Source organism: Labrus bergylta, chromosome 22, assembly GCF_963930695.1.
Source record: "Labrus bergylta chromosome 22, fLabBer1.1, whole genome shotgun sequence".
In the NCBI taxonomy this organism is placed as follows: domain Eukaryota; kingdom Metazoa; phylum Chordata; class Actinopteri; order Labriformes; family Labridae; genus Labrus; species Labrus bergylta.
In genome coordinates, this window is record NC_089216.1 from 4,430,292 (window position 1) to 4,453,414 (window position 23,123).

Sequence of the window (23,123 nt, forward strand, 5' to 3'; positions counted from 1 at the left end):
TCACTGTGTGTTTTATCGCCTTTTGTTCAGTTTTTTGTTTGCTTTGGGTTTATTTACCTTTTTATTTCACAAAAGACCTTCGTGCAGGAGAGCAAACACTCAGGAAAAAAAAACAACGACATGACGCAATAAGAACAAAACTGATGACTTTACAAACTCATCCGTTCTGTTTTCTTATCTGTTCTGTTTTTATCTTCCTCTGTTTGGAAATGTTTACATCCCCCGTTCACACTAATTAGTCAAAACTTCCACTGATTACATCTGAAGTCCCTCCGGAGACATTGTGTGATGAAGTTCAGGTAGAGATTTGTCTTCCCTAAACTTCCTCACAGTCAGAAAGAAAAGATGAGACGGGAGACATAAAAATGCTAATTACATTACAGCTTTAACAGATGTTCAGTGATTACAAATCTGTGAATTTCCATAACGATTTACATTACAATACAGAAACAGAGCACATGTTAGCGTTTAGCATTTTCAGATGGTTTTAAAAAATGACCTTTTGTGCCTTTATTAGAGATAGGACAGTATATAGAGTGGTTTAAGATTCCATATCCGCTGGTATATCTCTGATGGTATGTAAGTGACTCCATCTTTCCCGTCCTGCACAGTCGGAGTGTCCGGAAGAAGAGGAGCTACGGTCGACTCTGAACAGCCTCAGCGCTGAACTGCACAAGCTGGACGACATCCACTGGATCTGTCCGCTGATGCAGTGCTCCGAGGAGGTAGGAGGAGTCAGAATGTTTTGACTGTTTGTATTGATTTGAGAGAAAAAAAACATCTTATTATCACATGTCATGTTTCTGTTGCTACATTTTGAATTTTCCCAACAATTGATTGGGTAATAGTCACGTTTCCCATCATCTGGTTGTTGGGTAATTGAACTAGACTCACTACAAAAGCGTAATGCACGGCTGTAATCCACCAGTAAACGCAGAAGAAGACGTCAGTTCCCATTGGCTTTCTAACGGTGGTACATGGAAATAGAGATCCTTAAGGGTTGCTTCTTTTGGCAAGTTTTCAAATTTGAGCAGAAATAGCTTCCTTTCCTTCTTCTTCAGCATCTTTTTTTTTTTTTTTTTCCCCTTTGATTTCATGAATTGGCAGTTGACAAACAGCTTTTAAGCAAAATAATGCCCCCTTCAGGATGTAGTCAGTACAGTTTGGCAGCATAGAAAGCTTTTATGCACAATTGAGGAGAATTTTGTTGATACTTATTGGAGTTCTTTCAAAACAGAAATCAAAAATGTGAAATTATAAAACAACCTCTTTCCACTTTTTCCATGTTCAGCCTCTTTCCTTCCAGACAGCTGGTCTCTACATGTGTCTCTTGGTGTATTTCCATGTCTTCATTGGTCTCTGTCTCTGCTCCAGGACTCGGTTCGGGGCAGCAGTAAGAGCAGCAGCAGCATGAAGCTCAAGATTATTCCCAAGGTGAAGAAGGAGAGGGAGAAGCTCCATAAGCAGAAGTCCAACAGCTCCCTCTCAGGTAAGAGTTCAGAAGGTTCAGTTTGTCTCAAAACAAAGAACTTTCTCACATTGGTTTCTATGTATGTAGCTTCTTTAAGGAGCACAATACGATTCTGATTCTTCAGTTTTTCCAGCTGCTAAAACTCCCCCATGTGTTGAGTAAAGATGCCTCGCAGCCACAGTATGCAAACCTTACAAGTCCCCTTTGTTCAGGCCTGATTCAGACATTTATTTATGGATCGGTAACAGCTCTAGAAGGACCGATCCATGCTCTGTTGTCTGCTCCAGCTGTCTAAAACTCCACATCCTGTCCAGCAGTGATACCTTAGAGCCACAGTGTGCAAGATATCTTAATACTGGTGTAACTTGGTGCTCTAATCCGAGCACTGAGCCCGGTCACCCTTTGAAAGGAAACCACTTTAGAATAGAAAGGAGCCAGTTGAGGTGGTTTGAGCTGGATGCCTCCTGGTCGCTTCCCTCTGGAGGCCTTCAGGGCAACTGGGAGACCCCGGGGGTAGACCCAGTGCTTGTTTCTTACGTTCAAGTTACCCTTTTATTTATGTCAACGTCTCATTCTGGTTCCACTTAAATGCTCTGGTTGTGGAAGTAAAATTCCCCATTCAAGTTCTCCATGGACATTTCAGAAAATCTTTACATGAAGAGCCTTAAGCCTGAAACAAAACCAACCAGCTATCCCAACACTTGTAACAATAAAATATTTGATTTGGCACGAAGACGATGGGAAAATCGAGAAAAAGTCAAAGGTACAAGACTGTGTACATATTTTTTGGGGAGAGTCAAGGAACTACCCATCCCAATGTTTATACTGTTAATACAAGTGTTGTAGTTTGTGTTGTGTGAATATACAAATTACATTCACTGTGGCATAACAAGGTTTTTAGAATGATTCATGTTAGCTACCGAACTAGCTAGCCAACTATCCGTTCACATTCCTGGTAGCAGCGATTCCACCAATCAGAGATGTCTCTGTGACACTAGGATCGTGGGTATTGTAGTTCTTTTCCCTGTTTTCGTTATCGTGACTAAACCATGTTTTTTCTTAAAACGAGGTTGATATTAAACAAACTTGAAGCATTAACCATGGTAGATCCATTTCTGTTTCTTTCTCTGTTATGGTCTTGGAACATCTCCTAAAGCAAACAAATCTTTATATTTGACACCGTCATCTAAAACTGGATCCCTGCCATTGTGAGCTAGTGAACCACAATGTTCCAAAACCTAAATGGCAGCCGGCTGTTTGTAATAAATCAGAGCCGAGGGTCTTTGAAGGTCTTGTTGTCCCGGAGGAGAGTTTCTTGAAAAATGTAACTGCACCTTCTCTATTGGGAGCCGTCCAACACCAATCATTTTGGGACAATAGTTTTTTTGGACCTTGAGAGAGATTTTAAATCTCCTCGTTTTTCTTCTTCCTGCAGGTACTTGGGAAATCAAAGGTGGGGCTGCTGAAGCGGATTCTCCGGGCAACTGAAATCTCGAATGAGGTGCTTTTTATTTCTGCCCCATGTTACTTTGACAATCAGGGGCAAGGAGCTCCTCCGCTCTGATCGTGATACCCGGGGACCAGTCAGAGGCGTGAGGAAGAAGAAACGAGGAACCATCTTCCCAACTTTTACGCCATTCCCTCCATTTTTGAAGTCTCCTCTCAGAGGATGAAGGCGTCGTTCCTTTAGTTTTTTTTATTTTATTGACGTACTTTGAAGGGGCCTGGTTTTGCATTGCATTGCGTCACCATTGGGCGTTCTGCTTTGGGTTGTGTTTACCTGCTTGAGTAAGGATGTTGTCGTGACCAGCAGCAAATCAAACCAAGCAAGAAATGGAAGAAAAAGCTCTTGCAATTTTTTTTGTTTTGTTTTTTTCGACGAAGAAATGTGTTTACTTGGTGCTCTCTTTGCATGTCGAGTGCAGCCGTCTTATTTTATATCTATCATAAGTTGTTACAAACTTTTCAATTCTCGTCTCTACATTCAATCCTTTAATTCTTAACTTGCAGCCTTTAGACTTTGATTTTTTTTCTCAAGACTTTCGGAAAAGAGTATTTATTTGTTGTTGCTACTGCCATGAGAACTCAAACGGCAACAAATCAAGAAAAATGAACAAACTGAAACATCTCAACCTTATCGTCTACTGAACTGGGAAACATCTTAAATGTTGCAAAAAAATATACTGAGGAATGTACCTGTGTGGACTTGTATTATTTACCTGTGAATAATGATAACGTCATATAAGATTTCACAAAGGTTCTATTGTTGTGGTTCTAAAGTGGTTCTTAAATAGGATGTTGTCTGACTTGTGCTTTCTGAGGCTATGCAGCCGCACTGCAAAAATAGCGTTGTTTACGATGAGTCATTTCGTCTGGAGATTAGCTTTATTAAAACATCTTTGAGTGTAGGATTTAATGTACGGTACAAACTCTCTGTTCTTATCAAAGTCTTATGCTGGAGTCGAGAAATAAATCCTTTTGGTGGTACAGTACCAGACGAAATGACTCAAGCAGTCAGATGTTTTTGCAGTTTAAGGTGTTTACAGGAGGAGGAAGCATCAAGGACGCTTTGATAAAACATTACTCAGTATATTACTTCTACTTTGCCATACTGCTGATTGTATATTTAACATAGGAATAAGAGTCAGTGCATATTTAATTTTGCCTTGTCTGTGGTTAAAAGCTATTATTATATTAATATTATTGCAAAAAAATATATATATATTTTTCGTATATCTTATTTTTAAATGCTGATCTGCTTTGCTGCTTCCCCCTTTGACAAACTCCTTGGCCACTGTGCATATAATCGAAGCCAATAAATGCTGTTCTGTGTGTCTCTGCATGCAAACTTAGCTCTACTCCGCCTCACAGTGAGGGAGGAAGTTGCCTCGAGGAAAGTGAATTTTAGCTTGTTTCTTCAAACGGCAGCATTTGCAATTTTTTTTGAATCCGTCCTTGCTGCTTTCCACACCAGCTGTTCGGGGGTTTTGACTCTTAGATGTCTGTAAAATGCTTTATTTTGTGTCCAAACTTAAAGAGAATGTAATTGATTCAAACCCCCGACTATCGAGCAGCTTATAACAAAAAACAAGACTTCAAAAGGCAAAAGTTAGTATGAGAATTTGTCTTGAATTCAGGTGCTGCTTTGAGGAACTGGCTAAAATTTAAAGCAACTTCTACCCTGTTTTTACTTTGATGTTTTTGAAAGAAGTGAAGGTACATTTTGGTAAATTTGCTAATATGCTGGGAGTGGGTTGGGGGGAGCTTCCAGTTTTCGGCAAAAATTGGAAAAAATTCTCCAATTAAATTAAAATACACCTTTAAGCATCACCCAAAATGTTCTTACCAATTTGGACAGTGATTTCCACAATCATGTTAAACTCCCCAACCCTAACCAAGACCTAAAAATTGCCTCCAAACCTGACTGATTTCATTTAGCTTAAAATAATAAGTCCTCAACTGTAGCCCAGAAACGGTTGCTATTTTGTTTAATTAAAGTTTTTCTGAAAAACATGGCACATTTTAAAATAGTGTAAATATCCATCTTCCATCACATTTTAGAAAAAAATGTAAGCTGTGTTGGGTTATCATGATGTGGCAAAGCTTCAACGTTAGCGAAACGTTAGCCGAATGTTTCTGTTGTGTTAAGTTTTACAAACATATTTTTTTATTTAAGGTATTAAATAAACACATACAGTAGATAAGAAAACTCTTTAACAGATGGGCTCTCTTTCCCATACGCAAGCGCTTAGTCGTGAGCTAATGGTTGCTTAACAAGCTAGCTAGTTTAACATGTGTTCAGGTTAACTGATGGCACAGAGATGATTTTTAAAAAAGGACAATTATCTTAAAGACAGCAGGGAGTGTAAATTTCTCAAAATGTCAGCTTTGAAACTTTTAATTACCAGGATGTAATTAAAAAAGTGAAGTCTCCTTGGCACGATTGAACGTCAGTCAATGCTAGCTAACATACAGGTTAGTGGAGTTAATCTACAACATTTAAAGGTACTTTGACGAATAACAGAAACGTTTTTCTTTTCATGTTATGTAAATAACTTGATGTGAAAACTCCACTACTTTAAAATTTAATATAAAAGGGACAAAACCGTGACTTTAGCATTCAGTGTTGACTCATGTTTGATCATTCAAACTTTATCTTTAGCGTCCTGTAAGAAGGCTGTTTACTTCAAAAAAATAATTTCTGTGATTTTATTTTTTTTTCCATTTCATGTAAATGCTTGATTCTCGTCTTATTTTCAGGTATTGATATCTTTCTCAAACTAACCTTTGTTGGGGCTCGTTTACTGTGAGGCGCTGTAGATGTTCAGCTCTGGTAGGATTGTGCTACTGTATCCATAGTGTGCCAGCTTAACGCTCTACACCTTAGAGGCTTTAGTGGTGTCGTGCCAAGTTTGTACCGAGTTCAGTGGGGTTACGAGACATACAACGAGCGCGTGTGAGAGTGCGTTAGCTTCAGATGCGAATGTTGTTGTATGTCGTACATTTCAAAGTTTACTGTATCTTGCCTTGCACTTTACAAAAACGCAACTTAATGGGGAAAAAAAGACATTTGTGTGCATGTGTGCGCGTGTGTTTTAAGATTTTGAGTGTTTTTTTTAACTTAATTTGATGATAAAAACATTTTATTTATGAAAAACGTATACGGACAAATGTGTGTTGATAAAATGTAATATATCTAACCAAACGTAAATGAATGATAAATATGTATACACAAATGTTTATTACATCAGTGGTTGTACAATGACTCCCACAGCAGCTTGAGATTTCCCATTTAACGCCAATGTTATTAATGTGATTACATGTTATTCCACTGCCACAGCAATGTCATCTAAGTGTCTTTCAAATCGGTATTTAGACATTAATTTAAGAAGAAAATGCAGATATGAAACTATTCCAACTTTAAGCCAAAGTAAATGGGATTTTCCAGTGTTACTGCAGACTACTAATGAATTGTTTACACAGAAAAAAAAAGATGTCATACTCAGCCTGTGTTTAGCCAATATTTGGGTGAACATTAGTGTATCATTTTGAAATTGTAACATCGGTTGAAAAAGTCTACTTTACGCTTTACTTACCAATAGTTGTGCTGAAAAACGAACGCAGGTTTGTCAAGTTGAGGGACCACACATTCTTGGAAGCCATTTTTGGAATACACAAAAATCTTGTTGCCTGTGTTTACTACTCTTTTAAACAAGGACTTCATGGTGTTTTTGTTTGTTCTTTTACATATCAGAATGTGTTTTTCTTTTTTTTCTTTTTTTATCATTTTTTTGTCATTGTTTTAAACACAAAAATGTCACATTTGACTGAAACTATTCCAAGGACTTTTGTGGAGCTGAAAAAAACAACAAAAAAAAAAACACTGAAATGAACCAACACATGACTCCGCCATGTTTGTGCAACAGTATTCCATTGATGACATTTGTGAACGCACCCCTTTTGATCAGATCAGCCCACATTATGTACTGAGACTGTGCGAGCGATGTTGGAAGCCAGACTAGATGTTGCACGACCTTGTACGTTGGGAGGTGTTTTAATCGTGTTATCGTGTGCAGTGTGTAAAAAAGACAACGTCAGCGCAAACTCTTGGAAAATTAAATGAATTATTGAAGTGTGATGATGGTGTCGTTTGGTTTTGTAAGACTTAAACACAGAACTATGGGAAATCTAAATAAATCACAGATAACATGTGTTCACATCAGACTAGCATTTTGTCAGAATGTATCTTCTATCCATCAAAAACCAAATTAACCCATCAGCTGTAAATCAACAACAAGCTCTTTCATTTGAAGCATATTTAAGGTGTTACGTCTCATTCTTTGGTTGTAGCTCTAAAACCTGCCTGTTTAAAAAAATCACACCCACGTGCTGCATGTATCACTCTGTGTAGTAAAGCAGTAACAGTGTAGGTGTGTTTGAGGCTAATATTCAGGAAAACAATGTGTGGAAATACAATTTGAGCATGACTCACGAGCTAAAGGCTAAATGTTTTGTTTACAGCAGCGGCCTGTTACACCAGTGAATACTCCAGTGATTCATTAGGCTCTTAAGTGAGTCATTAATCTTAATCTCTCTGCATTAATGTGGGCGACGTGCATTGTATAACAACTCTTTATACAACCAATAGAGCCTCTTATTCCTGTTGAGGAATGCCGTTTGTTTAAGAGATTTAAAAAAAAAAAAGAAGACAAAATTAGAAACAGGAACGATGAAGTCTTTTATTGAAGTTTCATCCAGTAAATCTTCCTTTTTCTAGGAAAAATCTCACAATTTTCAAGCTTTAAATAAAAAACAAAGCACCCAGTGTTTGTCGACCAATTGCTTTAAGAGAATCAAACCTTACATTTCTTCAGAAGGAATTCTGACGTCATCTTAGATTTGCAGCCAAAAACATAAAAGTGACTCCCAATGATTCCAGAATTTTTTTTTTTTTTAAATTGCCTCATTACAAAAATCTATTTTAAAAGCAGGGTTGGTCATTTTCCAAAACTAGCATGATTTTGAAAGTAGCATTCCCTCAGTGCTCCGTCTGCACCCGTCCCCCTCCCCTCTGTGCTCCCTCTAAAGCCACGCCCCCTCACTTACATGCTCCACAAGCGGACTTCAGCTCATCGCTTAAATTGTGTAGAAACTACGTCGTTTCATGTCTCATTCAGCGGTAATAAACTCACATTATAAACTCCGTCATCAGATTTGAGTGGGCTAGAGCACACAAGATGTAGAGAGCGAGCAGGGAGACAGGGAGGCGCCTAATTGGTTCATCAGATTGGTACCTCGTGGCAGACATTGGTTAAAGTTTTTACAGACTTACAACTGCTACAGATGACGGATTTTCTTCTTTCCTTTTTCAGAGAACCTGAGTTATTAATTTCTGTCAGGACCTAAAAATAATTTCAACCAAACTCTTAAAAAGTGAATCTGGAGGAAATGACCAACCCTGCCTTTAATTTGCTCTTATTTCTACCAATTCTGATCTTTTGTATCTTTTTACTCTAACTCTGGCATGCCTTCGTAATCTCCTCCCTCATCCTCCAGCCTCCTCTGCTCCTCCAGCTTCTGCCTCTCCTCCTCCGCCCTCCTCCTCTCCTCCGCTGCCCTCCTCATCTCCTTCTCCACCTCCTTCCTCCTTTGATTCTCCATCTCCTCATCTTTCTTCTTCTTCTCCGCTTTTTCTTCCTGCGCTTTCTTTTCTGGCAAATCGTAGGCCCACTCCTCGTCCGAGTCGCTGATGTCATTGTCATCGATGTCTCGGTCCGGGTGGTAATATTCTGTGGTTACGATTTCTTTTTCGGGCTCCGGTTCAGCTTTGTATTTGGGGTCCTCCAGTTTGCCCCAGGCCACTTTGTCGGCTTTGCGGAGGATGATCTCCACTTTGGATGCAACCATGTTCACCGAGCTCTGCTTCACATCGACCACCTGAAGGTAAGATTCATCACGAGATCACAAAGATTTGAATAAATCTTAACCAATGGCCAAATCTACTGAGACTCAATCAGCTGGTTCTCACCCCCCAGAAGTGAAAATCTCTCTTGAAAATCTTGTTGTCCTCAAACTGAATCTGACATGTGAGCTAGAGAGGGAAAGAGACAAGAATGAGGTCAATGTAGAAAACGTTTCATCTCTTTAAAGGCTTTATATGTGATTTTTCACACTTAAATAGAAATCAAGTATATCCTCTGAAAATAACTCTGTGAGTCATGACTGTCTACAATGGGTGTAACACCCGAGTCCCACTGTCTGTGATGTTTTCAGAGTCCTATCTTCAGTTTGCTTACATCGCCGGGACGTCCGGCTGACTCCTCCCCTCACGTGTAAAAGTTATTTAATTGAGGGACTAGAGAAAAGAAGAATAACATACTGTACTCACTGCTTAACTGTGTTTCTAGATCACGCTCATTTCAGGTAAATTTACATGCAGTGTGAAGATACGAGCATAATAAAGATCGCTAGCATTAGCATGCTAACACAACAATGCAGCGCGAGTTGTTTTGGTTTCATCCTGGTGCTCAAGGGCGACATCTGCTGGATCAAAAAATCGCATATAAAGCCTTTAAAGACATCTTCATGAAGTCACATGTTAAACTGGTTTGAATGAATTTCATAGATGTTGAAGCTTCAGCTAAACTTGAGCTAAAAATATAATAAATCCCAAAGAAATGGAAACATTCAATAAATACAATAAACCATCAATGTAATTTTGCTGATTCATCCCCACTGCTATGTTTAGCTAGCAGTGCTACTTCACCAGGAAAAGTGTTTCACCTTCGATCATCAGAGAATCAGATGCACAACATCCGTACCAAAATCTCTTTATTCACAGAGAAGTACCTTCAAGTTTCAACTCAACTGAGCCTCCATCAGGACATAAGGAACAATTAAAACCAACCCCCCCGTATTCACAAACATTTTGTGAATGTTCATGAACTCACCACGGTCCTGTTAGCCTCGATGCAGGTTAACTGTGGGTGAGCGTTCTTGGCGTAAATGGTTACGACGACATTGTTTCCTGTCTGATGCCAGTCATGTCGACATGCCACCTTCTTCTTGTCCTGTAGAAACACACACACACACACACACACACACACATACACACAGGTGTCAGGCACAGAATATGCTTAGAATATTGCTTAAGTGAGGATTTTGAGATAAGGACCTCCGACTCTTCTTCATAACTTTGACTTGTAAAAGAAAATGGAGCGTCAGTAGCAGCAGGAATATCTACTTTAAATGTGTGCTCAAACAGGCCGTTTGGAGATTTTCCCTTCATGACATCACAAAGGGCAGTAGCCCCTCCCCCAGGTGGGTGACACTCCCACAGCTAGGTGTTTGTTCTGCCCTCTCACCGTAAACAACAGGACATGGAGCGAGAAAGCCCGAGCCAGATTCCCTTCCAGAGAGGGGGCGTGGTCAGACACAGCTCATTTACATATTTAAAGGTACAGACACAGAAACAGCCTGTTCTGAGCAGGGCTGAAATAGAGGGGTTTATAGGTATGATCAAAGACAGGATCAGAGTGGATTTAGAACAAGAAACTTCACACACATGTTTTGAGGAGCTCTGAGACTTATTTACACTGAAGTAGAAGAGGAGGAGGATATGTGACCTTTAAGCTTTCATTTACATTATTTAGATGCTGCTTTTATTGTAAAAATAGTATGAAATAAACTTGGGTGAATTAAGGATTCATTGTAAAGACGTTTCTAAACTATAAAGAACCAGGCAGCTGTGTAAATAAAGTGACGCTGAATTTTCATTTCTGTATTTCAAAGCTTTGTTTTTGTCTCCTTTTTAATGTGTCTTTGAGCTAACCAAAGCCAAAGTAATAGACAGTAAGTCAGTGTTTCGTCTACCTTCTTTGGCACCCAGCAGTGCTTCCCCGTGGTGCAGCCCTTCTGGTCGAGGAAAGCGTTGAAATCTATCGTCTTTATGCAGCAGCAGCTCCAGTACTTATATCTAACCAGCAACAACAGAACAGAGGGAAACAGGATGTCACAGGTTAGAAAAAAAAAGAGTTTGTAAAAACAGCGTCTGTGGAAAAGTGACTTAAAGAGCCTACAGGGCAAAGACAGAGGAAGACACAAAGTGAATTTAACTACAAAGACATGAAACAGGTCAGACTGCAGAGAGACATAATTTCAGGAGTGCAAATGTGAAAACAGCATAAGTGTCTCAACGCCTTTTAATCGGTTCATGGACACAAACTTTTTCTTAATAGGTAAAAATCCAACGAGCAGCATTTAGCTAAACTAACAGTGGACTGATGTTCTCGTTCTGTTTTTACTTATAAAGTCTGAAATGTTACATATTCTTTATTTTACTCGCTGATCTTTAAAGAATCGTCTGTCTGTCTGATCGCTCAGCTTTTATGATTCTTGTTTTGCTAACTCTTTGTTTTCTTTGCATTACTCCCTGTCTTTGTAGCGACGCTCTAATTACTGTTTAAAAGGGGGGGGGGGGGGGGGGTGTTGTCCAAACAGAGATTTGTAATTATGATTGTGTTGTCGTGGATTTTGCACAAAGCCTTTGTTTGTAATATCCGGAGTGGAGGAGCAGAAACATGCAGCGAGGTGCGTTTGCGTCTCACCCCTCGTGGAAGACGGGCGCTCCGGGGTGGTGGGTGCAGATCTCCGTGTCCGTCTCCGGGCCCTGATACATCTGAACACACAAACACACAACAGGAATGATCCGAGTGTGACCATCAGACCATCAGTGCAGACTTTCTCTCTCTCTCTGGTCACCAGTCAAGTGTGATCACTGAATGATTATCTTCAAGAGAAACTCGTTACCAAAGGTCAAAATCAAACGTGGGATGATTCATTTATGTTATCCATTAAGTCATTTCATTATATGATATATTATTATTATATGATTTATTCTGTTGTGGTTTTTTCAGAGGTTTCTTTAAGGGCAGGACAGTGGCTAGAGAGAGAGAGAGAGAGAGAGAGAGAGAGAGAGAGAGGAGAATGACATGCGGGTAAGGAGCCACAGGTCGGGCTGCCCGCTTGGAGGACTAAAAATGGAAAATGGACTTGAGCTTGTATCGCACTTTTCTAGTCTTCTGACTATAAGACTTGTGTAAATCAGTGAACTTCTAGTGATAAAACATACAACAGAAAACTCAAAGTACTTGGTCTTTTTTTCAATTCTATGATTTACATCCAGAATTTACATTTTTAGACACTTCAAATCCATCATTACCCCTTTACCTTTTCTGAAGATTATTTCCTTTTTAATATAGACGGAAATAACAGGAGCAAAATGTACTGTAAGCACTCTTACACCGCAGGTCACACCTACACATTCACACACTGATCACATGCATACTTATGGTCTACCAGTTGAAACAGGAGAGCGAGGACAAGCCGGTGCTGACAAACTGACTGAATACAGAACTATAGGCTGTGTGTGTTGTTCTCCACGTTGTCCACTAGATGGAGCCGTTAAGAAGCTCCACAGGACAAGAGAAGCGACAGGCTGAAGTCAAACTGAGGAACATGAGCACATTGTGGGTGATGAAATGTCAATGAGAGAAATATGTGAAGAGAGTGAAAAGATGTATAAAGAAAATTAAACACTCACTGTTTTACATCCTGCGTTCTTGCAGCGCGTCCCGTGCATCACCGCCTCACTTTCTGTGAGAAGAAAGTTATTGATCCCAATCACTGATCCCTCTGATGACATCATTCTGATATGAATATTCAGTTTGGTTCTTTAGACATGTTTACAGGAAGGAGTGTTTGTGTTTTTATGACTAAAAACCCTGTGACACACACACACACAAACACACACGCACGCACGCACACACACACACACACACACACACACACACACACACACACAAACACACACTCTTACCTTTCTTCTCTCTCTCCACTCTCTTGCTGATGTCCATCTTCTCCAGAGCCTGAGAAAGCGAGGCGGACACTTTGTGAGGCAGCTTGGTCTTTGGCTCTTCTGAACTGCACACACACACATAAACACAAATAAACACACACACACACACACACACACACACACACACACACACACACACACACACACATTAACGTGAACAAAGGGGTCTGCAGAGAAATGAACACAGAGATGCAGAGAGACTAGGAGGCCTCCAGACTGAAACAAGGTCCAGAAGTACCTGCAGAAACACAGAGGTAAAGACAAGAACACACACTCCTCTGATCTCACACACACACACACACACACACACACACACACACACACACACACACACACACTCACACACACACACACACACACACACACACACACACACACACACACACACACACACACACACACACACACCTGGGTCTCTCTTTCTGCAGCGTCTCTGCAGATTTGGGTCCCTGGTAGATGATCTCGGGGCCGTTGGTGTGTTTGCCGTCGGTCTTATCGGATGTCACCTCCGGCCTCAGAGGCTCCTGAGGCTTCTCGTTGCTATGGCGCCCGCGGGTGCAGCCCTGAGATCGGAGACGAATCAAGGTCACCTCAGAGGAGTTTGTACTTCTGGTTTAATTTCTCCATTTACCATTTAGTGAAGTATTCATATTTATTATTATCGTGGGGAAACAAGACATCTTACCTTGATGGAGAGAAACTCTGAGAAGTCTGTCGTCCTTTTCCTACAGCATGACCATCCCTGAAACACACACACACACACACACACACACACACACACACACACACACACACACACACACACACACACACACACACACACACACACACAGAATTAACCTTAACCCCCAAAATAAAAGGTTTGTTTGTTAGTTTACGTCTTTTATAACTTTTACCTTCAAGGCGTCATGGAAGATGGGGACACCTGGATGGAAGACGCACGAGTCTTTGGAGGAAAAAAAGAAAGAAGCGGTGAGTCCGAATATGGACACACACACACACACACACACACACACACACACACACACAGAGAGTCAGCAAAGGGGGGAGACCAGCTGTTCCGGGGGGGCAAAGAGTCCCATAAAAGGAAGCTGGTTTCTAGGAAGATAGCTCAGGACACATGGCCCGCTACACATGCTACGCTAACTGACAACAAGCATGTGAGACATTCAAACTAAATGTTCTAATTCATGTCGGTCAATCCAAACGGAATCATTTTTATATGAAGTCCTTTCCAACAGTCTGCGTTCTTCAAATGGATCCAGACTCACTTGCACAACATGTAAAATGACTTTTTGTAAAAATTCATCAAATGTGAGCCAAAATTGTTCATTGCATTTTATACTTCAGGAGCAACAAAGGCCAATAACTCTGATGACAGGAGTAAAAGTTCATCATGAAAGCACAACTTCAGACTAAATCTGTCAATTGTGTTTGAAGACGTCTTGAAAATGTTTTTGTTTTTTTTCAGGAATTGAGGGAAAATATTTCAGATTTCTGCTTGCGAGTGATGCATTTTTAAAGACTTAACACGTCTTAAATGTGCGCTTTAGACTTGGAAGTTAAAGAAATTAGTTTATAGAGCCTCATCTAAGAGATTTAATGCCAAATTCTTTAAGAACTAGGAGAAAAGATCCCTGCTTCTACCTCCAGATGATGTTGATTTGAAATTTTACTGGACTTTAAAGCCCTTTTTTTTAACAAAGTTGGGCAAAACTTGATAAGTTAAACCTCCTCTCCTTGAATCAAATCAAACTGACTCCCCACCATCACCACACAGACTGACACCCACTGAGGCTTCATGACCTTCCTCACCAACACGACCAAACTTCCATAGTTTGAATTAAACTTTATGAAACAAACCAGTCTCTCACCGTCATTGTTCTTGTCAGCGTCATATTTGAGTCCGCAGCCTTTGTTGTAGCACAGCTCAGCCATGTCAGCCTGTTAGGTTCTTCTCTGTAAGGTAAGTGGGTCTGATATGTTCCTTCAAAGACCTGCTGGTCTCTCCTGGTCTTAAAGCTGAGGTTGGAACCTCTAGAAGTTTCTCAAGTCGTTCAGGAAGGAGAGATCCAGAAACAGAAGAGAGGGTCTCTCCTCTCTGTCAGAGTCTGTGTGTTTGAGGCCTGGCAGAATGAAAGTTAAAAATAGCCTCTCCCCCGTCCTGCTCTCAGTTTACAGCTGTCAGAACTTATCTGGAGGTGGGGGGGGGGGGGGGGGGGGGGTCGACATTCCTCCTGCTGAGCGTCGGCTGTCACGCCACCGGGCCCGCAGTGACCAGAGAGGACCGCTAACTTCTGGATAACTGTCTGTTATCTCACCGTGGGTTTATCTGTCCAGGGCCATGTTGAGGCCGTCTTTGAATTATTCTTATACATGCGATGCTTATCAGGGCAATGACAGGGAGTGCTGTTAGATGGGGCCCCCTTAGGGAGGTATCCTACTGTCGTTGCAAAATTTGCACATTGCCAATGCTGTGGTTTAAAGTTTGTCAGCCCCCTACTGAACAGGAGCCCCCAAGCCGTTGCATGCCTTGCCTATTGACAAACAACGCCTCTGGTTGGGGACATAAAGGTAATCACACTTACTCCCACTGCCAGAAAAAAAAAAACAAAAACAAAAAAACGTTTGACATTACTTGACTTCTGAACGATGCTAACGCTGGAAGTTAGGCGCCAGATTCATGCCATGAGGCCTTTCCTACGACTGGACTGCAGAAATTAGAAGATTTTTGAGGCTTCACTAAAGCTTATTTATCATAATTCCTTGACGTGTACAATCATGTCTAAGATGTTATATCCAAATGTTTGATGGCTATAGTGGATTTGGGTTTAAAGTGGCTTTAACTTCAGACTCAGGTGGTCATTAAAACCCGCCTGAAAGTTCACAGAAATATGTTTAGAGTGTGTATAGCATAGCCGAGTTGAATAGAAAACCCTGTACTCAGTAATTACCTTAAAGTCTCATATTCTCTATGATGGTGGGAAACATTTCCCAGACTAAATACAATCATTTCCAGCTCCTAATAACTGTTTTCCTGACGTTCTGTTGTTATACAGGATCTATATATCTGCTTGTTGTTTCACTTTGACCTGAAGCTCTTTATCTACAAAGACTTCAAACACTGAAGGAGTGTAAAGCTGACTCCCGCTGAGCTCTGAATAATGAAACAGTTTGAGTTTTCTTCGCTCCACAATCACATCCAGAATCCTTCACAGTCCCCAGGTGGTGATTTATTTGATTATATTTCAGTTTTTTTTTTTGACTAAACAGCCCTGGGTGAGAAATATATCACTCACATTGTGCCGTGTCTGACAAACAGCAGCATTTTGTCTTCAGTGAATAATTCATTGTTGGACCCCTGCAGACGCTGCACGGTAATTTGTCTCAGTGTGTCGAGGATGAAAGATATTTCAGTACAACAACACAATTTGTTAAAAAAAAAAATTTTGCTACATGCTGAATTAATCACCTGTTTAACTTTGAAGACTTTTGTAACAACGGCTAGACAAAGTGAAGCAATAAAACACGCTAGGTGTCAAGTTTGAGGAAAATTAGTGGCTAATTCTTCTGAAACTCTGGAAGTAGATGTTTTACAGTTTTACCTATCTCTTTTTATTTTTGGATTGTTTATTATTTTGAGTAATGAGTGTAAGCTTGAGTTTTTTTTGAGAGATTTAAGCGAGATAAAAACAAACCTCAGCTATAAATACGAAGACCGTTAGCTAGCTGTAGCTAAAGACGAAGCTAAAATCAAGCTAGCAGAGCATTTTCCAAACTGTGCCCCCCCTGAATCTGGAGTTCTGAGTGAGTGAGAAAAAAAATCAAACAAAGACACCGACCTAGGAATGGAAAATGACTTTTTATTTCTTCCAAAAAAACAAGAGAGAAAAACAGATCCCTAGAATAAACAAATATACTGCTGTAAAATAAAAGCCTGTGATTTGTTTGTCATCTGTAACATTTGTTTGCCTTTCCATGCTCGATACAATCCATATAATTCTGCTTTAAATAAATAGAAAATAAAAATGTACAAAGAGAAACGGGGGTGAGGGGGGGGAGGAGACAGAGAAGAGAGAGAGAGAGAGAGAGACAGATTAAAAGATGTTCTCTGCTCAAAAAACATTTGGCATCATTGAGAATTCATGGCTGGTCCTGATGTACAGGGAGGTCTGCAGCCCCTCGAAATCTGCATCGTCTGTCTGATTAGCCCGTCCCCGCTAGAGAAGTAATCATACCTTTATACTGCTGTAAGAATGCTAACATCTTTCATGTTCAGAAAAATAAAGAGTAAATGCAAAATAACGCAGCTGCGGGTTATGAGAGTATGTCTTTAAGCTCTGTGAGGTGTGTGATGTGTTTCTCTATATATACAGAATAGTGAGGCAGCAATCCGAGGGTTCTTACCAAAAAACACTGATGTAGAAAAAACAGAACGTGCACAAGAGAACCTTTGATTCAACACACCGACTCACTGACAAAAAAAAACAAAAAACGAGGAGATTAATTCGTTTAAACAGCCTCTCATTTAGTTTCATTTTTCATTCTTTGAGTTTCACCTGCAAGCGCACAAAGCCACCAGCAGATGGCGCCAGAACAGTGAAGGACAAAATCTGTGCTGTGAGTAGCAAATGTGACATCTTTGGGAGAGGTTGTTTTTTTTTTGTTTGTTTTTTTTTTACACAAAAAGTTTTGGCGCTCTGTTTTGCTACGGTGGCTCATTTATCGACAGGCACAAACATCTGTCAAAGATTCAGTCCAGAGACGGATGAACCGGCTGTCGAGAGATCGGTCACAAAGAGTTTGAACCATCGCAGACCTTCGCCTCGTGACAGATGTTCAAAAACAGGGACAACAAGAGGAGAGAATTTATCTTCATCATCACCATCACTGTCATGCGTTTTTTTGGAGAGAACAGGACAACAAACATTGACAACGTTACAACCATGCACTCACTGACCCCAGAAAGAGAGAGAGAGAGACGAGTCTGCTCTCTGAATGTTTGATACACTTGGCCTTAGAAGAGAACATTTTAAAATGACATCAAGGTTCATCCGTGTACTCGTCTCCACCTAAATTCATGCTACAACAATGCAGAGAGAAGTGGTAGCAGCTTTTTAAAGGTTTGCCTGGTTTGTTCCCAAAAGAAGAAAAAAAGGAAGAAAAAAAAACCTGTGGTTGTCCAGGGAAATTCCCAGACATAAATATGAGAAAGAGTCGGAATTTGAGGAAAAGGGAGTCGCCAAAAAAAAAAAAAAAAAGAGGGCCTGCATACTCTGGAAAAAATAAAAATAAAAAATCCCTCCCAGGAGAAATACCGTGACAAAATGACCTACATGATGAAACTGTGATAATTACCGGCAGTTACATCAATGCTAAAGAGATGAGGACACAAGCCAGTAACGTTTATGGGACTCCACAGAAACCACAGCAGCCTCTCTCCATCTGAAGATATCCGACCAAATCACTTGAGACACACGGACAAAGACGACCTCGTTGCAACAGGCAGGATTACCATGCAGAGAAAAAACAAAATGAAAACAAAAAAAACTGATCAAGAAGAAAAATCTCTGTTGTCCGAAAGAAGCAGGAAATGTCTTCAGATGAGAAGAACATCCTGGCACTGACTTCACCGTCCTTCACACCAAAGCCGACACGTTTTGTATTCTAAAGAGGTCATTAAAAAACATCAGGAACGATCACATCTGCAGGTTAAGACCTGATATGATTCATTGTTTTTTTAAGATCCAGGGTGACCATGATCTGATTCTGGATCAGTGCCCACAATGATGGCGTCTCTTTTTCTAAAGTGCCAATTCATCACACAAGATTGGAGACAGTGAGACAGCTGTCCCCGAAAATAAAAGAGCCATAATTAGAAGTCATTTTTGGAGCCAAATCGCCAGATGTCCATTAAGAAAATAGTTGAAGGAGTTTGAATCCAATAGCAGAAAAGGTGTTTGGGTTTCCGGCCCTGAAAGGGGAAGGTTCTGAGGGTTGGAAAGCTCCCTTGACATCTTGTGAGAGTTTATGTTGTCAACAGGTCGGAACAGTTTACTGTTCAATGACACGAGATGTTTTGGCTGAACTCGAGAAAATACTCCAACCAATACATGACCTTACTATCAGGGTAACAAACCAAAGTTCTGGTGATTCGTTTTCTTGGTAATAGCAATTTTTGCTAATAGGATAGAAATCTTAAACATAGTTGTCCGTCAAAGTGACTGGAAGGGCAGACTAAAACTCGTCTCCAAACCAGCGTCCCCCAAACGCTGAACCTGACTCATTCAAGAAATAACAAAACGTTTCCATCCGCTGGCCAATAAAGTCTCTTATGTGTAACCAAACAAACCGTGAAATCCAACTATCTGATTGGCTCTTGGTTTAATAACTTGGAATCCCAATAGTAAAAGGGGACTTAAGAAGAGATGGACTTTAAGGGGACTGAGAAGTCCAATTGAATGACATGAATGTAGAACACAGCCCAGGATAAGGTTTTCTGAAAAAGTTTTGGAGGGACCCAAGTACCAACGTCAAACTATTTGATTCCTTAGAACCAGCTTCCAGAGCTGAAGTTTAGATCAACAACCATTAGTGGATCCCCTTGCTACTTTCCACATTTGGTCTAACTGGATGCATTATACAAACTACCATTGGACAACAGCTGGTTGAAAGTCAAGTCAGTGTTCCCGTTTGAGCAGACAAACCGTTGGGATGCTGCTGAAATCTACAAGCCAATCTTGGAAACACTGGCTGTCATCTGACTAGAATGAACTCTCTGGGAACGATAACCATCGTATCCAGATTTCTGTTGTAGTCAGTGATTGTTTGGAAAGGCAAAAATGATTTCTGGGCGAATGTTTCTTGTTTTGTGGGCTGGTCAATGTTTACAGTCTGACTAGCAACTTCTTCAAACGGATGGTTATCCTTAAGATTCTGTATTCATATACAGGAGTCTTCATAAATATTAGCATTTAGCTAATGTTTCGTTCTAAAACCGTGGTGGGATCCATTGTTCTGTTGGCAGCAAAGTCCCCATTATGTCACAAAAACCTGAATATCCAAGCTATCTGATTCGCTGTCTAGGCTCAACAGTCCAATCAGAGACCGTTTATAGGCTGCTGACATCATAACGAGTTGTGAGGATGGCTGATGTTGTCGAGGAGGAGGAGGAGGGGGGGGATGTCGAGGAACTTATCTACCAGACACTGGAGCGATGCTAATAGTGAGAAGAAAGAGCGCACTCGAAGCGAGCGAAGAGCGGACCACAAAGCCTGAGCCCGGGAGCCTCGGAAAGGTTTCGTCTACAGCTAAAAGACAGAGACACCAAGAGAGATAATAGAGCTTTAGTTAAGAGACGTTTGCAGTGGTGAAGACAAGGTGGGAAACCTACTGCAAGAGGATACTACGAGGAAAGGCTAGGCTAACACAAGACTGCAACAAGAAGCATCTAACAGCAATATCTATCCAACAGCAACAGTGATGGGTGGGTGCAGACAATCTAGACAGAAACTTGTTAGTATCACTATTTGTTTTTTACATATCTACACATATCAAACAGTGACGAAGCAGGCTAAAAAGCTTTTTAGAGATAGACCAACTAGACAGAGTTGAGAGGCGAGATTCTAGAGATTTCAATCGGACTATCGTGATGATCGGGATAGAGACACTGGACGGGGGAGGGGTCAGGGAAGGGACTACAAAAAGTTTCAAGTTGTTAGAATGGCAGGAAAATAACTTTGAGTTACCTGCCACAGTGGCTGGTAGATTAGACAAACTTCTTGTTGTAAAAACTGAAATAATTCCCTACAGATCTCTTTCTTAACTTTTTCCCTCGCCAGGTTAACTGGCGACAGCTCCGTTACGGCAGGATAGTCACTTCAGTGCAAAATTTTTGCATGTGCATTTTGCAACAAAATTTGATTTTTTTTTTTACAAAAAACAAACAAGCACATTTTCACGTCAAACTTTCTGGCTCAAATTTTGGCTCGAAATTTGACGCAATTTGACCCTCAGAAAATAGCCCTCAATGGAAAACAAACACATAAATGTGTTAGCACACACGTGAACACACAATAAAAATGCATATGGACACATGTCCCCAACAGTCAAACTCGTGGCGACGGATGCTTTGGCTGAGGAACGGCCTTTGACCTCTTAAAAAAGTCAAATATGATCCCTAAATTAACCTGGAACCAAGGGAGCGAGGGGGGTGCCAAAAGTTCATAGTCATTTGGCTCTCTCTGCAGACAGAGGTGCACTTAAAGCCACTCTCTTTGATTCAGTGCAATTTAAAGTGAATTCAACTTGATTCAGTAACTTTTTAATCACTCACTCAGTGCTGCTGTCATCAATCACTGGCACATAATATGGACCTCTCTAAAGGGTGGACCTGATGAAAAAGCGCTTTATTTAGAAACCGAAGAGGTCTGAATCCGATTGGTGAGCTGATGAGGACATGAAGAACAGATACACACAAGGTCAACCAGGGGCTAACAGGCAGTTAGCGGGCTAATTACACTTCAAGCACGCTGCTGACTCTTTAACACGATGATAAACTCGGGGCAAAAAAAATATGGGGCAAAATGTATTTGGGCAAATTATCTTTTCAGTAGTCCAACTTTGGTTAACTCCATCTGACTGCTCTTAACTTGGGTCACACGGAGAACTAAGAATGGACAAAGCTAGCTTACTAGCTAAGAAGCCCCTTGCAGTTGTATCTCACCTCTTTGGAGCATAAATGGCTCAACAAATGAGGAATGGTTTGTAGAAACAAAGTATGTGTGAACATATTGTCCTGTTAGCTACCAAAACTAAAAATACATCTTATTTAGCATGCTAGTTAGAACACTAGCTAGCTAAAATACTTTCACTCCCTCCTTTTAATAACTCTGTTTTAACTTAAATGTACAATCTTGAGAAGAGAGTGCCATATATGACACAGTGAAAAGAAAACAGAGAGAAGTTCAGACTGACTAGCCCAAGCATGTCCTTGGCAGGCTAGCTTAACAGCTACAGTAGTTTAGCTAGCGTCAGAGGTCGTCACTGCATTAGCGTTCTTCTAAAAACTATACGTTTCTTAAAAACACATGGTTGACTTTCACCGTACCAATTTGTGTTGTGACCAGGTCTTGAGAAAAATATCCCAAATGTTGTTTTGAATCCAATTTAGACGACTTTGTAGCTTGCTAGCATTGTTAGCGTTTAACCCTGTTTTTCCCTGTGTGTACTTGTAGCTTCGGGAGAAGAAAAAAACGCAGTATGAGTAACAAAGACTTTAACTCTTAACAACAAACGCTCAACTACTATCAACAAATGGTTTAACAAATCGCTGTACAAGCCCCGCAAACATTCAGGAGAGGCGGCAGAAGAAAACAGATCGAAAAATACAAAGATATCCCAAAAGAGGGGAAAACCGCGGGAAACACACTTGAGACGTTTTGGATAATGTCTCGTTGATTGGACAATTGTGGACGCAGGTGGCAAACGAAGGGGGAGGTCGGTTGTCTGAAACAACTGCTGTTCATTTCTTTACAGTACACACTCACGCACATTAAACACTTGTCCCCCTATATGACCTCCCGATGTGCCGTTGCAGGCGGACGGTGAGCCGAAGGGGACAAAATAGCACCAGTTTGAAATAAAGCTAATTCTGCAGCAGAACTCTAACAAGCTAAACCAGAGGTATGATCCCCTCTTCCTCCGTCATCCTCCCTCTTATCTTTCTCTCTCGTCTGTATTCAGTCTTCTGAATCATCACTCCATCGATAGGATTTAAAAACTTATCAAACAGAAAGTAGCAACACAGGCACACATGCACACACACACACACACACACACACACACACACACACACACACACACACACAGGCAAGAAGTTGTTTCAGACAACGACCAGTAAAGATGACCTCTTCCCCGCCCTCCGCCCCCTGCTCCGCTCTTCGGTCTTCTTCTCCTCTTTCCGCTGTTTTTGGTGTTGGTTGGTTATCTTGACTGTCACTTAGTCATTTTAGTTTGATTAAATCCTCCCTCCGTCCGTCTGATCGTTCCTCTTGTGTGTTTTCTTCTTCTGTGTGTTTGTTTGTTTGTCGCTTTTGGCACTCTGCTTCCCCCCCTGACTGGATTACATAAACTGCATCTGAATCAACAGGAGAAAAAAAAAGAAAGAGTTTATAGTCATCATTTTATCAATGCATTTAAAATGACTTTGGAGTGATTGGAGGAATTTACAGACAC

The 23,123-nt window shown here is 40.7% G+C and overlaps 3 protein-coding genes across 12 annotated transcripts in view; 1 reads left to right on the forward strand and 2 right to left on the reverse strand.

Moving 5' to 3' along the window:
• The window catches only part of si:dkey-172j4.3 (diacylglycerol kinase delta), a 72,356-nt gene extending 65,247 nt beyond the window's left edge, over positions 1–7,109 (forward strand). For all 3 annotated transcript variants that reach the window (XM_065950969.1, XM_065950971.1, XM_065950972.1), the window contains 3 exons: positions 612–725; positions 1,375–1,489; positions 2,907–7,109. In XM_065950969.1, coding sequence (XP_065807041.1) covers positions 612–725; positions 1,375–1,489; positions 2,907–2,959 — 282 coding nt within the window. In that variant the 3' untranslated portion in view covers positions 2,960–7,109. The remainder of the gene's footprint in view (positions 1–611; positions 726–1,374; positions 1,490–2,906) is intronic.
• A 587-nt stretch (positions 7,110–7,696) lies between these two features.
• Positions 7,697–15,023, reverse strand: zgc:92429 (uncharacterized protein LOC445063 homolog). Its single transcript, XM_029280314.2, has 11 exons — positions 14,762–15,023; positions 13,784–13,833; positions 13,573–13,629; positions 13,296–13,450; positions 12,849–12,952; positions 12,573–12,625; positions 11,578–11,648; positions 10,844–10,946; positions 9,922–10,041; positions 9,000–9,062; positions 7,697–8,908 (listed from the first exon to the last, which is right to left on the reverse strand). Exons 1-11 carry the CDS (start codon positions 14,823–14,825, stop codon positions 8,480–8,482), a joined length of 1,269 nt encoding a protein of 422 aa, XP_029136147.1. The 5' UTR covers positions 14,826–15,023; the 3' UTR covers positions 7,697–8,479.
• Positions 15,024–16,730: 1,707 nt separating this feature from the next.
• si:ch211-200p22.4 (phosphatidylinositol-binding clathrin assembly protein) overlaps positions 16,731–23,123 on the reverse strand; it is a 90,562-nt gene continuing 84,169 nt past the window's right edge. For all 8 annotated transcript variants that reach the window (XM_065950977.1, XM_065950975.1, XM_020649363.3 and 5 more), the window contains one exon: positions 16,731–23,025. In XM_065950977.1, coding sequence (XP_065807049.1) covers positions 23,011–23,025 — 15 coding nt within the window. In that variant the 3' untranslated portion in view covers positions 16,731–23,010. The remainder of the gene's footprint in view (positions 23,026–23,123) is intronic.

Coding starts and splice junctions, on each gene's coding strand:
- zgc:92429 (XM_029280314.2), bottom strand. CDS start 14,825: ATGGCTGAGCTGTGCTACAACAAAGGCTGCGGACTCAAATATGACGCT. Junction 12,953..13,295: donor CTGCAGAAAGAGAGACCCAG/GTGTGTGTGTGT, acceptor GTGTGTGTGCAG/TTCAGAAGAGCCAAAGACCA. Junction 10,042..10,843: donor ACTGCTGGGTGCCAAAGAAG/GTAGACGAAACA, acceptor GTGTTTCTACAG/GACAAGAAGAAGGTGGCATG.